This window comes from Geotrypetes seraphini, chromosome 17 (assembly GCF_902459505.1).
Source record: "Geotrypetes seraphini chromosome 17, aGeoSer1.1, whole genome shotgun sequence".
NCBI classification, from domain to species: domain Eukaryota; kingdom Metazoa; phylum Chordata; class Amphibia; order Gymnophiona; family Dermophiidae; genus Geotrypetes; species Geotrypetes seraphini.
This window is the reverse complement of record NC_047100.1, coordinates 29,739,949-29,754,923: the sequence shown is the minus strand read 5'-3', so window position 1 is coordinate 29,754,923 and position 14,975 is coordinate 29,739,949. Positions and strand designations below refer to the sequence as shown.

The 14,975-nt window shown below is 49.2% G+C and overlaps 1 protein-coding gene across 1 annotated transcript; it reads left to right on the top strand.

Annotated features, from left to right (window-relative positions):
- The first annotated feature begins 1,199 nt into the window (after positions 1-1,199).
- On the top strand, positions 1,200-3,906 carry BRK1 (BRICK1 subunit of SCAR/WAVE actin nucleating complex). Its single transcript, XM_033925771.1, has 3 exons — positions 1,200-1,372; positions 1,454-1,536; positions 3,190-3,906. Exons 1-3 carry the CDS (start codon positions 1,255-1,257, stop codon positions 3,214-3,216), a joined length of 228 nt encoding a protein of 75 aa, XP_033781662.1. The 5' UTR covers positions 1,200-1,254; the 3' UTR covers positions 3,217-3,906.
- Positions 3,907-14,975: the final 11,069 nt, after the last annotated feature.

The following is a 14,975-nucleotide window of genomic DNA, read 5'->3' as shown; positions in this document are numbered from 1 at the left end:
TTATGGGGCCAGAAACCGAGGACAGAGAGAGAGTTGGTGGGCAATGGTCTGAAGGGAAAGAAGTTGGACTTGGGGTGGTGTGGAGGAAGAGGGAAAGAGATACTTGAAGGGAGAACTGTTGCGAAGAGAAAGAAAGAAAGGGGAAGGGGAAGGGAGGCAGGTAGGCAGGGGGAGAGATGGGATAGGAGGCAGTTGGGAAGAGAAAGGGAGAAAAGTTGGATCTGGGGATGGGAGGGAGGGAGAAATGTTAGGCCTGTGGATGGAAGGCAGAGAGATGCAGCGTCTCTTTTTTTTCCTCCATTTCATTGTTCAGCATCAAGGGGGAGGGAAGAAGAAAAACAGAAAAGAGAGGGAGCAAAATGTTGGACCATGGAGATAAGAGGAGGAGAGATGGAATCATGGAAGGGCAGGAGGGAAGAGAGCTGGGATAAGATGATGCTAGAGGATGGAAAGAAAGGGACAGGGAGTTATAGCCTGACCAGTGGAGAGGGGAAGGGGGATTCTGAAAGTGGTGAGCCATGTGGATGAGGTCAAAAGGGAGATGACAAGATGAGTGAGAGAGCAGTGAGTACAGTGGTAGAAATGTGGTAATGGGGAGTAGATAGAAGGGAATAGGAGGCTGGAAAAGAAGTGAGATGGGAAATGGGAGAGCTAGGGACTGAGAGAAGATGGAGAATTGAGAGGTAGGTGAACATTTAAAAAGAAGGGTGAGAAAGAAGGCAAGATTTGAGTAGACAGAGGCAGAAAAGAAAAAGTTAAGAAAGCTGAAAGAGAAAAATCAATACGTTGGAGGCAGGCATAAGGAAATGGAATGAGAGAAGAGGAGAAAATAAAATGGACAGCAGACACTGGAAAGAGAATTAGCTGAAGATAGAGAAAAAGCAGAAAGAGAAACTGGGACCAAGATGATGGAAAAACAAAACATCCAGACAACGAGGTTGAAATTTTTTTTTAATTCATATTTATTTCTTGGTTTATATTTAGAAACAAAGTCCCGCCAGCTGAAGATCTCTTTCTCTAGTTTTTGTGTACTTGAGGACAATTTTTTCCCCTGTGTCCTTCTCCCCCCCGGTCCAAACCATTAACGCCCGCTGCCAACAACAGGCCCGACGGGCTAGTCCATTCGGTGAACTGGGGGGGGGGGGGGGGCTCGGGGTCGGCTCCTGCCGGCAGGCGGCGCTGTCCGCTCTTCTGCGTGTCTGGCGGCGCTCCGGCCGACTCGTCGTCGTCGTCGTCTCGTGACCGAGGCAGAGGATGGCCAGCCCCGAGGACCCGGTGCAGCGCGAGATCCACCAGGACTGGGCGAACCGCGAGTACATCGAGGTGATCACGAGCAGCATCAAGAAGATCGCCGACTTCCTCAACTCCTTCGGTAAGGGGGGGGGGACGGAGGGGGCGGGGCGGGGCCTCCAGCCAGGGCGCCGGTCTCGAGCTCTGTCTTTTTGCCTTTCAGACATGTCGTGTCGCTCCCGCCTGGCGACCCTCAACGAGAAGCTGACGGCGTTGGAGAGAAGGATCGAGTACATCGAGGCCAGGGTGAGTGGGGGAGGGGAGGGGAGGGGGTCTGGCTTCCCAGCTGCAGACTCGGAAGTGACGGCGCTGCTTGGAAAAGGAAATACAAAGCACCAAGAAATAGTTTTCATATACAGGCCACAATCGGATAGGAAGGAGAATAGGCAATGAAAGAAGAAAAAGGGAGCAGAACCTACTGCTTAACATCTTTCATTCTGGCTCAGTCCATACACCTTTTCCCTCAAGAAAAAAAACCAATTGGGCAGGTTAAAAAATATATATATATTTTCAAGAAAATCTCAATTGAAATGCTGCCCCCAGGGCTATCGCTTTTGGACGCAATAATAAAAATTATTTCCTCCTAGACTGTGTCCATCTGGAAATATATAGGTGATTTGTTTTAAATTAAAGTACAGCATTTCTTTATCCTGTAAGAACACAAGAGAGACCAACAATGTCGCTTGGCCCTGAATTTCAATATCAGAAGATTGCAATATAGCAGAAATTGTGTATCTTCAGCTACTGCAGTTTTCTCCTTTTGCATTTGTTTTAAATAGTATATCTTCTGTAATGGGAGAAGACTTGCTTCCGGAACCTTTAGGACTGTTACCATAAAGGGTCTAAGATAGGGTGATTGCTTCCTCCCCCCCCCCAATGACCAGCCCTGTCCTTACCCGTGTGCTAGTGCTAAAAGTGCCTGCCACCGGTTCTCTGCTGGGCTGCGGCGGCACCTTGAGCATCTGTGCATGCTCAAGGCCTTCTGGCTCTCACCCTCTCAGATATTCTCATGAGATTCGAGGGTAAGAGCCAGAAGGCCTAGAGCATGCACAGATGCTCAAGGCCCTGCAGCAACCCAGCAGAGAACCGGCGGCAGGCACTTTCAGCACTGGAGCATGAATAAAGACAGGGGGGGGAGGAAGAGATCGCGGTCACGAAGGGAGGGAGCAGCGCTGGTGGCCTCGGGGGAGCAACAAAGCCGGTTCCCAGGGTGGGGGCTCGCAAATGGAGTCAACACTCGGTTTGCGAGTTACAGTTTGCTCGAGTGTTTTGCTTGTCTTGCAAAACACTCGCAAACAGCATTATTCGCAAACCGAGGTTTGATTGTACATAACAAGTGGTTACATAGCCATTAGTCAAGTGATTCAGGACTTTTGCATATCACTGTAGAAGTGTTGACATTATATAGCCAGGTCACAGAAATAAATGTAGATCCTACCTGTGACTCTTCAATTACCAGTAGATCTTTTATAATAACACTTATTTTATACTGGTCTAGAATTAAAATGAATACAAGGCATTGGAATACTGTATAAGAAAACTCATTTTCTATAGCTGACCTGGGTATATAATGAAGTGAATTAAAATTAACTTCAGGTCTGAAAAATTTATACCTATGACTCAGTAGACGACCTATAAGACCCTCAGGCCTCCTTTTATGAAACTGCGATAGCAGGGAACTGCGCTGAATGACCCGTACTGCTCCCAACGCTCATAGAATTCCTATGAGCAGCGGGGGCCGTTAAGCGCGGCTCCCCGCGCTAGAAACTGCTATCTTAGTTTCATAGAAGAGGGGGGGTTAGTTGGTTTGTGTAAACTAATTCTAAAATAAAGTAAATCACAATTTTAAATCTCTGCTTTCTTTTGTAGGTATTAACATTGTTCTCTCTTTCCTGGCAGGTAACAAAAGGCGAGACTCTCACATAACAGATGAAAGGAAGATACTTCTGAATATGTACAGCATTAATTCTCAGTCCCCACTTTTCTCCTTTCTTCATTTTTAACAAGGATTGCTTATATCATGTACTCATTGTTTTGGGTTCTAATATTCTCTTCTCTACTTGGATTTGGAGCCCTCAGAAGCTACAAAATTATGTAATGTTATCTGAACAACTTCTTGACAGTTTTGGCTTCATAGCTGTTGGCAACCTGTTAAGCAGATTCAGGAAAACAGCTGCAGAATGTGGATGTTTAAACCAAATTTGTATAATTAGTTAAAACTAATAATGTAATTGGATAGATTTGATTCATTTATACAGCTCTCTTTGCAAAATGCAAACTGTCAGCACATTGAAGGTCATGGTGACTTCTCTAACCTATGGATTCTTTATGTAAAGAGGAACCGCTCTAATCTGAAGGCCCAGGGTGGGACAGTTTCCTCTCCTGTTACAGTGCTGGGTTTTTGCAGCATATCACTTCTCTTAACATGTAGTATACAAGGTTTCATGGAACATTTACATTTTGGGTGTGGAGAGCATGCATTACAGTGGGTTAGTGATCATGTGCCAATTTGAACTATATCGGGGCTGTTTTTCAGAGATTTCTAAGTATTTTGTGTTCTTTTAAATGTAAAAACGTCTTTCATTTGTGTTTCCACTATAAACCAAAAAAAAAGCTTTGCTTTAGTTATGAGTTATTACACAGCAGAATGATTTAATAGAGATAGATGATCTGTGGAGGATTCATAATCTAACACTGTCTTTTATTAAACTTCGGTAGAGCTTCTTACCGCAAGCCAGCGAGACACATACTACCATGCTCATAGGAAATGAATTAGTGTCGGACCATTTACCTCGCTGGCCCCGTGGTTTAGTAAAAGGAGCCCTAAGTTTGTAAGGAGTAGTATTGGGATTTGACCCTCGGCTTCTCTGGTTCACAAGTTCTAATCACCAGGCAGTTCAGCACTCCAAAACTAGCAAAGGTTCTAACCAAGGTGTTTATTACCCAGTTAGTAAAGGCAGATGATAAAACTTGCTTTAGATATATAAATGTAAAGAAAGGTCAAAAGTAAGAATTAAAAGATGAGTTAGCTTAGTGAAAAGGAAAGAAAATAAGCAGTTTTTTTTTTTACAGTATTCACCCTAATAAAGACTTAAAGAGAAATGGCAAAGACCAAAGAGACCAGGGAGGTACATAGTACACTGTACTTGAAAGTAGATGAGTCAGTCAGGTTTTCAGGATACCCACAATATACATGAGAATTTTGCTGTAAATCTATCTCATGTGGGTATCCTAAAAACCAGACAAGCTAGGTGTGCCTAAGGACTAGGCTGAGAACTCTTAGGATGAATATTGTAAAAAATATTCTTTATTCTGACTTTCTTTTTCACTAAGCCCAACCCCTTTAATTCTTATTGACCCCAGGAGAGGTTTAATGAGACTGGAGGATGAGTAGGTGCAATTCTGTAAAAAACAGATTAAAGGGCCAGCATCCAGTCTCTTAATGGTGGGGATACAGGTCACAAGTCCTCAGGATCCCAAGGATTAGATCCATTCATCACGCCCATAGGAAGTTGTAGCTTTCCCAGGTCTACATGGCTAATAATGCTTTCTAGTGCAATAGGTGTACCATTCTCCCCATGCTTGTGAGCTGTACAGAAGGAATCCACTCCAGGTTTTCAACTCTTCCTCATGTGCTGCCCTCATGTGTTTTTCCTTGTGCCCATGAGACAGAAGGATTCTTTCTGATCTGCTCTGTATATGTCTTTCTTTTTTTTTTTTTTGGGAGGGGGGTGTCATGGTTTTTGACAGCTTTTAATGCTAAACAGCTCCCCAGATTGAGGGGAAAGTGCTGACTGTATGCAGGAGAAGCAGACTTGCGGTCTTCAGCTAACAGCCTGCAGAAACTTTGGAGCTTGAGGTTCGCACCCCTAGAAGCTTTGCTCGCTTATTGGGTCTCAGGGACTTGAATACAGACTATTAGGCATCCACAGGGGGTTCAGTGGGGCTTTTCAAGGTGCTGGCTGTGTTTTGCCTCCCCCCCTTTCACGTGCACGAGTGGGGTGGTAGGGGGGTGAGGATCTCAGTTTTCGGATCAACTGGCAGCCTGAAGATTTCAGGATTTGAAGAGCAGTTCCATTGAGGCAGTGATTTCTTCACCCGGATCCAGCTACTTTTAGAGCTGAGGCAGGCTGCAGCACATCCACAGCAGAGGTTACAGTGAGTAAGGCTGTTACAGCCTATGGACATATTTTTTTTTTTTTGGGGGGGGGGGGACTGAAAAAGTTTGTTTTAAGGGTTTCTGCCCCTTCCTTTAAGGTCCCTCACCTCTAAAATCTTATTTTCTGAGGTTTTTATTGGGTTATGTAAGCTGTTATTGACCCATTTTTGGCGCTAAAACGCTGCCATCATAGCCATCTTGGATTTCCTGATTTTTTTTCCAAAGTTCTCCAAAACCATAAAAATCTCCTCATTTTGTTTCAAAACTTGCAGGAATGGAGTCCTTTGGCTCTTTTATCCCTAATTCTTGCCAAATTTGCATTGGATGGATACTGAAAGAATGCCATGGGCCGCACAGCACTTGAAGGAGGGCTTGAACTTTGGGCTTAACTTCCCCTTGGGTCTCTAGGGCTGAGAGACATTGGAGGGTTTATCTGCTGGGAGGAAATCTCTTCCAGAGTTCTGGAATAGAGGTTTACCTACATGTAGGAGTGTGGAAGCCTCAGAGCCCAAGAAATGTAAGATATTGCACTGCCTAATATAGCACTTTCTCCTGCATTTGTTAATCTAATGTGGAGAACTTATCTGGATGGCTTAGATTTCCTGGGAATGTATGGTAGCAACCTAGGAGGCTTCCAGAGCGGCCTATGTTAGTACCAGAGGCTGGCCTGGATACAATGGATCTTACGGATAGAGACTCTGTATGTCTTTACTGTCTCAGAGCAAGCCCTCCCTGCTGGGAGACACAGGGTCATAGGCAAGAGTGAGTGCTCAAGATGTACTGGTGGCCCTTGTCCAGGAGATGATTCCACTGTAGGCCAGTTGTTCAAGCCCTCAGCTTGATAGAGATTATTACTAAAATAGTAACATAGTAGATGACGGCAGATAAAGGCCTGAATGGTCCATCCAGTCTGCCCAACCTTACCCTTTTTCTAAATTACTGATTCAATTTAAATTTTTCTTCTTAGCTATTTCTGGGCAAGAACCCAAAGCTCTGCCCAGTACTGTGCTAAGGTTCCATCTATTGAAATCTCCATCAAAGCTCACACCATCCCATCCATCAAAGCCGTCCCCAGCCCATCCTCAATCAAATGGCCATATACGGACACAGACCGTGCAAGTCTGCCCAGTACTAGCCTTAGTTCTTCAATATTTACTATTATTTTCTGATTCTAGATCTCTGTTCATCCCACGCTTTTTTTTAACTCTTGTCACTATTTTCCTCTCCACCACCTCCCTTGGAAGCGTATTCCAGGCATCCACCACCCTCTCCGTAAAGAAGAATTTCCTTACATTACTCTTGAGTCTACCACCCCTGAACCTCAAATTGTTTCCTCTGGTTTTACCATTTTCCTTTTATCTGGAAAATATTTTGTTCTATATTAATACCTTTTAAGTATTTGAACGTCTGTATCATATCTCCCCTGTCCCTCCTTTCCTCTAGGGCAGTGTTCTTCAACATTTTGACACCTAGGGACCGGTGGAAATAAAATAATTATTATCCCAGGACAAGCAGGCATGATATTCTCACATGTGGGTGACGTCATCTACGGAGCCCCGATGCGGAAGCATTTTCAAGCAAACTTGATTGAAGATTTTAAGTTTGCTCTGCTGCTCCACGCATGCGTGCCTTCCTGCTCCACTAGGGGGTGCATCCCCTCGTGGTCTCCAGTTCAAAATTTTCCGCGAGCCTAGAAGCCGTGTTTCTCAGGCTCTGCCCCAACTGCCTTCTAGCACCGCAATTTTTTTCTTGTTTTTTCTCAATTAAGTCGCTGTGCGCGAATTCTTTACAACTCTACTTGATTCCTGCTTCGTTTTCGACGACCCGGAGGCTTCCGGGTCCCCGTGGCCGCGTGGCTAATCGAGCCGCGGCCACTTTCGATTTAATGTCCCGGCCTTTGACTGGCTTTAAAAAGTGCACCCGGTGCGAGCGACTTCTTTCTCTCACAGATCCGCATCGCCGGTGCATCCTCTGTTTGGGGGCAGCTCATCCAACCGACTCCTGCCCCCAGTGCGCTAATTTCCAAAACAGGGCCCTCCGCCGAAGAAAAGCCCGCATGGCGGACCTCTTCACTCCGGACCAACCCTCCACCTCGGCCTCGAGGTCGGCCCCGGCCTCGACCTCGGCCCCTGATACCTCGGCATCGCCTCGAGACTCGACCCCGAAGTCCTCGGGACAACAGAAAGCCCCGGCCCTGGATAAGTCCCCTCTTCCCTCTTCAGGTTCTGTAACAGCGAAGAAGCCAACCTCGGGGACAACGTCGACGCATGGCGGAAGCCCCATGCTTACATCGACTAAGCCCTCCAAGCCTTTGGGCCGTGCCTCCACCACACGGGAATACTCTGATACGAGGTCGCCCCAGGTGGAGTGCACCGAGGCAGGGGACATGCCTTCGATGCTGTCCGTGCCCGTCTTCCAGGACCTACTCCGAGCGATGATCACGTCGGAGCTGTCCACGGCAATGGCCCAGTTTCAAGCGGCCTCGACCTCGAATGTGCCAGAGCAGCCTGAGCCTCACACCGATCAACCTCGAGGAAAGGTGCGCAATCCTCGCCGCATCCCATCCTCCTCAGACTCCTCGCCGAGGCGCCCGAGACGTTCCCCCTCCGCAGACCGCCGAGGGGCAAAACGTCGGGCTAAAACGACAGAAACCTCGAACCGCCGTACCTCCAAGAAGGCCCGAGGTTCACCAACTCTACGAGGCCGTTCTCCCACACCTCGTACGGGACCACTAAGGGTGGCTGAGTTATCACTCTCCAACCCGCGCATCCTCCGAACTCCCCCTCGGACGTATTCCCCAAGGGAGTCCGGATCGAGGTCACCGGTCCGATATCGATCGGTACCCCTAACTCCGGCATCGTCTCCGAGGGGCCCCTCGAGACGCCGAAGATCGACAACCCCGGAACACTCTCACAGTGCTTCCCCAGTCTCGGAACATGGATCGGAACATGAACCTCGATACTCGAGGGAAGCCTCCCTATCCTTCTCCACCCGACGAAGGTCTCGTTCCCCGACCTCACATGGGGCCCCGGGGACATCCCGTCCATCCTTCACTCGCTTCGTCCAAGACATGGGCCACGCATTGGACTTAGACCTCCAGTCCGACTCCAGATACTCTAAGGAGTACCTGGCGGAGCTGGATATGCCATCACTGCCCAGAGAGTCCCTCCGCTTACCACCTAACCCGGTACTCCAACAGGCCTTCTTCAGGAACCTGGAGACCCCCTACATGGTCACGGCCGTACCCTCCAAAATGGAGGCCAAGTACCGCACAGTACCTTACCCGGGATTCGAGCAACCACAGCTCTCCCACCAATCGCTGCTAGTAGAATCCTCCTTGAAAAAGGCTCACCCGTCCCGGGTCTCAGCAGCGGTTCCCCCAGGCCGAGAAGGCCGAACCCTGGACAAGTTCGGCAGGAGACTATACCAAAACGCAATGATGGCCTCTAGGGTGCAAAGCTACACTTTCACCTTCACATCCTACCTCAAACACCTCATTGGACTATTGAGAGCCTTTGAGACTGACCTACCGGCCCCCCGGCAAGGAACGTTCGGCCTGCTTTTAGAGTCCCTCTCCAACCTGCGCCTTCACCTATTCCACGCGGCCTACGATGGCTTCGAACTCTCCTCCAGAGAAGCAGCCTTCGCTATCGCCATGCGCCGACTAGCTTGGCTGCGCCTGGTCGACATGGACCCCAACTTACAGGACCGGTTGGCTAACCTCCCCTGCGTGGGAAAGGAACTGTTCGATGACACTATCGAGGCGGCTACAAAACGCCTCTCCGAACATGAACGCTCGTTTGCCTCCCTTGTCCGGCAAAAGCCCAAACCGCCAGCGGCCAGGCCGTATAGGGCCCCTCCGCGCCGCTACCCACAAAAGTCCACCCCTGCTTTCTCGCGGCCCCCACCCAGGCGTCCGCAAGCCCACCACAGGGCCATGACCAAGTCCCAACCGCCTGCGACCACTAAACCATCCCCGTCCTTTTGACGGGGCATGCGGAAGGGGGCGGGCCCCCTCCGCCATAGTCCCAGGCCTCCTTCCCATCGGGGGTCGACTCAAAGCCTTTTACCCTCGCTGGGAACAAGTCACGTCGGACGCATGGGTCCTTGGCGTGATCTCATCAGGGTACGCTCTCAACTTTCGGGCCATTCCCCCGGACAACCCCCCAAGGAATTGCCCTCCCAACCGGACTCAGCTATCCCTACTCCTCTCCGAAGCTCGAGACCTGCTTCGCCTGAGAGCAGTGGAGAAGGTTCCCCCGACCAACGGGGGAAGGGCTTCTACTCCCATTACTTCCTGGTACCGAAAAAAACGGGAGACCTACGCCCAATACTAGACTTGAGACGCCTCAACAAATTCCTGGTACGGGAAAAGTTTCGGATGCTCTCACTACCGACACTTTACCCCCTGATCGACGAGGGCGACTGGCTCTGCTCCCTCGATCTCAAGGAGGCGTACACACATGTCCCAGTGCACCCCGCTCACCGCAAGTTCTTGCGTTTCCAGGTAGGGGACTGGCACCTACAATACCGAGTCCTCCCCTTCGGACTAGCATCATCACCTCGGGTCTTCACCAAGTGCCTCGTGGTGGTAGCAGCAACCTTACGTTCCCAGGGCCTCCAGGTATTCCCCTACCTGGACGACTGGCTAATCAAAGCCCCGTCCAGGGAAGGGGTTATCTCAGCGACCCAACAGACTATTACCTACCTACAAAGTCTGGGGTTCGAAATAAACTTCCCAAAATCTCAACTACGCCCCTCGCAGTCCCTACAGTTCATCGGGGCCACGCTGGACACGGTTCGCCTCCGTTCCTTCCCCCTCCGCGCCGGGAGGCGTTAGTAAGTCTGAGCCGAAGGATCTCCCTGCTGACCTCGGTATCAGCTCGACAGATGATGACCCTCCTGGGCCACATGCCCTCCACCGTCCATGTCACACCCTTCGCCCGCCTCCATCTGAGAATCCCTCAATGGACCCTGGCGTCTCAATGGCGTCAAGACCGGGACCCGATCGACCGCTCCGTGACAGTGACTCCTTCATTGCAACGATCGCTCCGCTGGTGGGGCGACTCTTCAAATCTTTCCAAAGGTTTGCTCTTCCTCACCCCACAGCAAGGTACTCACCACGGACTCGTCGGAGTACGCTTGGGGAGCCCATATGGACGGCCTACGCACCCAAGGAATGTGGTCAGCACAAGACCGTCGCTGCCACATCAACGTGCTAGAACTTCGGGCCATCTACCTCGCAGCTGTAGCCTTCCAACATCTGCTCCACGACCGAGTGGTTCTCATCCGAACCGACAACCAGGTAGCGATGTACTACGTAAACAAACAAGGGGGGACAGGATCTTGGCCCCTCTGTCGGGAAGCCCTGCGCCTCTGGAAATGGGCAATCTCCAACAACACCTTCCTCCGAGCGGTGTACATACAAGGAGAACAAAACTGCCTGGCGGACAGACTCAGCCGCCTCCTCCAGCCACACGAGTGGTCACTACACTCTCAGACCCTACGAGGGGTGTTCGAACGGTGGGGGACACCTCAAATAGACCTGTTCGCGTCCCCTCACAACCACAAGCTGCCTCTCTTCTGCTCCCGGATATACTCCCCGGACCGGCTCGAGGCCGACGCCTTCCTCCTCGACTGGGAGGGAAGGTTCCTGTACGCGTTCCCGCCGTTTCCTCTAATACTGCGGACGCTTGTCCACCTGAAAACAGTACAAGCCACCCTGATCCTGATTGCCCCTCGCTGGCCTCGCCAGCCGTGGTTTTCCCTTCTACTTCAACTCAGTGTCAGAGATCCACTGCCTCTGCCTGTTTCCCTCTCTACTGTCACAGGTTCAGGGTTCACTGTTACATCCCAATCTTCAATCTCTTCATCTGAATGCTTGGTTTCTCTCCCCCTGACTGCTCTCCCCGTGTCCCAATCAGTCAAGGAGATATTGGAGGCATCTAGAAAAACCTCAACGAGAACCTGCTACTCCCAAAAGTGGACCAGATTCTCAACCTGGTGCTCCTCCCTCAGCCAGGACCCGGTGTCGGCCCCCGTCCCCCTGGTCCTTGACTATCTACTTCAACTATCTCACTCCGGCCTAAAGACCAACTCCATTCGAGTACACCTCAGTGCGATTGCGGCCTTTCATCAGTCCCTGGAAGGGACAGCCCTCTCGCTCCATCCCTTAGTCACTCGCTTCATGAAGGGTCTGCTGAACGTCCACCCCCCTCTCAAACCTCCCCCGGTGGTTTGGGACCTTAACGTGGTTCTGGCTCAACTTATGAAACCCCCATTTGAGCCACTAGACAAATGCCATCCAAAATTCCTCACTTGGAAGGTAATTTTCTTACTCGCGCTCACGTCCGCACGGCGGGTTAGTGAGCTACAAGCGCTGGTAGCGGACCCACCCTTCACGGTATTCCATCACGACAAGGTGGTACTCCGCACCCATCCAAAGTTCCTACCTAAAGTAGTGTCTGATTTCCATCTCAATCAGTCCATCGTCCTACCCGTGTTTTTTCCCAAGCCCCACTCTCACCCCGGAGAAGTGGCGCTCCACACTCTTGACTGCAAAAGAGCGTTGGCCTTTTACCTCCAACGCACTCAGCCACACCGGAAAGTCCCACAACTGTTTCTGTCCTTCGACCAAAACCGGTTAGGCCACCCAGTTTCCAAACGCACCTTGTCCAACTGGTTGGCCGATTGCATCTCCTTTTGCTACGCTCAGGCTGGTCTCGCGCTGCATGGTCGAGTAACGGGACACAAAGTCCGAGCGATGGCAGCCTCCGTAGCGTTCCTCAGGTCCACACCTATCGAGGAAATCTGCAAGGCTGCCACGTGGTTTTCGGTTCATACCTTCACCTCCCACTACTGTCTGGACTCCCTGTCCAGAAGCGATGGCCGGTTCGGCCAATCGGTATTGCGAAATCTATTTGCTTAAATTGCCAACTTCCCTCCATCCCTCTTCAGTAAGCTTGGAGGTCACCCACATGTGAGAATATCATGCCTGCTTGTCCTGGGATAAAGCACAGTTACTTACCGTAACAGGTGTTATCCAGGGACAGCAGGCATATATTCTCACAACCCGCCCACCTCCCCAAGGTTGGCTTCTTGGCTAGTTAAGTGAACTGGAGACCACGAGGGGATGCACCCCCTAGTGGAGCAGGAAGGCACGCATGCGTGGAGCAGCAGAGCAAACTTAAAATCTTCAATCAAGTTTGCTTGAAAATGCTTCCGCATCGGGGCTCCGTAGATGACGTCACCCACATGTGAGAATATATGCCTGCTGTCCCTGGATAACACCTGTTACGGTAAGTAACTGTGCTTTTTGTGGACTGGCACAGGTCCGTGGACTGGCAGTTGAAGAAACTGGGTTAAGTCGTAAGCCAGACCCCACCCATCTCCACCCAAGATCCCGCCTCCATCATAGTACTAATTGTAACACCATTTTTTTCTATTAATTTTTAATATATACACACACATTATAATCGTATTAACAACACATAATGATTAACCACAAAATTAAACTACACAAAGCACACTGCTGCTCAACATTTATTCCTACGAATGCGAGAACCTGTCCATCCGGTCAACATTCTCGGTGAGTCTGGGGTGGGGGTGGGGATTCTGGGGGGGTCTGGGAAGGGGTGGTTGGGGGATTGGGGGGCTGGCAGGAGGTATTGTGGGCACACTCCTGCCGGTGATCTTCAGGAAAAAGTAGGCGGTCATTGGACAAGAGGGGTTGGGCTCCCTCCTACCCCCTTGGGAGGTGGGCGGTCATCGAGCAGGAGGGGGTTGGACTTTTACCTGCCGTGATCGTCGGGGGGGGGGGGCTACCAGCAGGAGGGGTTGAGCACCCTCCTGCTGGTGATGGGCGGGTGGGGGGTCTTTTGGCAGGAGGGATTGGGCATCCTCCTGCCTTGTTCATTTAGGGGGAGAGGGGAGACTGGTGGACGCTATACTAATTGCAGCAGGGAGATCCCGTGTCACGATTAAGTACAGCGGCCACATCTACTTACAATGTAAGTGTATCCCGCTCTACTAGGGAGATGCGTAGGGCTGCCTAGGTTCGTCTAAGACTACCGACCAGCCTTAGGCGGGCTTGCCAGACCTCCCTAGGCTCCTGGAGGTGCTTTCAATATAGGTGGCCTACCTGGGGAGCATTTTTTTTTTTTTAAACATGCGTCCCGATTGGCTGTTTAGACAGCTGTAGGACGCCTACAGTTGGGACGCAGTTTACAGAATCCGGGCCTAAGTATCCAGATGGTGCACCTTGGAACTCAAATGCCACAAGGATTGCACTGAATGAAGGTCATCTTGATTGGATGGTATAGTAAGTGACTGATATATAGACAACAATACTTATGAGTAACAATCCAGGGGTGGGTGGAACAATTTGTCCTTAAATCAGCTAGAGTCCCAACAGACCCCATCCACTGCATGCTCTTATCTGAGTGTTTATCACAGAGCACTGGGATGCTCCTGAAGGCTCTTTAAAGGTACAGTTGTATCTGTACGCACAGGAGTGTTAGCAGATGTTTGTTCAGCCCAAGGTGGATTCCTTAGTAGCGCAAGTAACCAAACGCACATCTCTGCCAAGATATGCAGGATTGCAAAGTGGATGTGGTCCTGGGAGAGAGGGGTTCCTGGGGGGAAATAACAAAATTGTTTAACTTGCTGCAGGTATTTTCCCCTGAACCATGCAGGAGACAGAAAGAAAAAAATACTGGATGCACAGCCAGAAGGAAGACTCATGAAGTCAAGGTTTCAAGGTTTATTAAATATTTGATGAATCGCTATATCTTTATACAAAGCGATGTACATTAAAATACAATTAGTTAAGATAAAAACATACAATAAATATATAAACATTAGATATTAGACAAGACCAACAACAATTGGGAGGAAAGGGAGGTTAAAAGTTACATATCTTGTAATAAGAAACACATTTAAGGGTAAAACATTGAGGAGGTAGTAAAATTCTTGAAACGAAAAATTTTATTTAAAAGAAAAAAAAATAAAAATTTTTATGTATTAAAAATCTTTTTAAAAAGAAATGTTTTCAGAGATTTCTTAAAAGAGGGAATGTCTTTTTCATTTTTTATGTATTGGGGCAATGAATTCCACCATTGGGGGCCCACGACCGAAAACATCTAATCTTCGAGTGCCTATAATTTTTAAAGATGGAATAACTAATAAGTTTTGGGAAGATGATCTGAGTGCGCGTGCAGAACTATAGGGAATTAGCATTTTAGAAATGCACTGAGGTTCTTTGAAAATCAAGTTTTTAAAGATAAGTAGTAGAACTTTAAACTACCAAAGAAAGGTAGGAAAAATGATTTTATTTTCAATTTAGTGATCAAAATGTGTCAGTTTTGAGAATTTATATCTGCTGTCTATATTTTGCAAGGTATTCCACCCAAAGTATTTTCCCCTGCACCTCAATCTCTGACTAGATACTTCCTTTTGATTCAAACCATGTTGGTTCACTGCCATTTGCAATTTGTATCCCAGAAAGTACTTTTTCTGTTCCCCTTAC

Coding starts and splice junctions, on each gene's coding strand:
- BRK1 (XM_033925771.1), top strand. CDS start 1,255: ATGGCCAGCCCCGAGGACCCGGTGCAGCGCGAGATCCACCAGGACTGG. Junction 1,373..1,453: donor CGACTTCCTCAACTCCTTCG/GTAAGGGGGGGG, acceptor TTTGCCTTTCAG/ACATGTCGTGTCGCTCCCGC. Junction 1,537..3,189: donor TCGAGTACATCGAGGCCAGG/GTGAGTGGGGGA, acceptor CTTTCCTGGCAG/GTAACAAAAGGCGAGACTCT.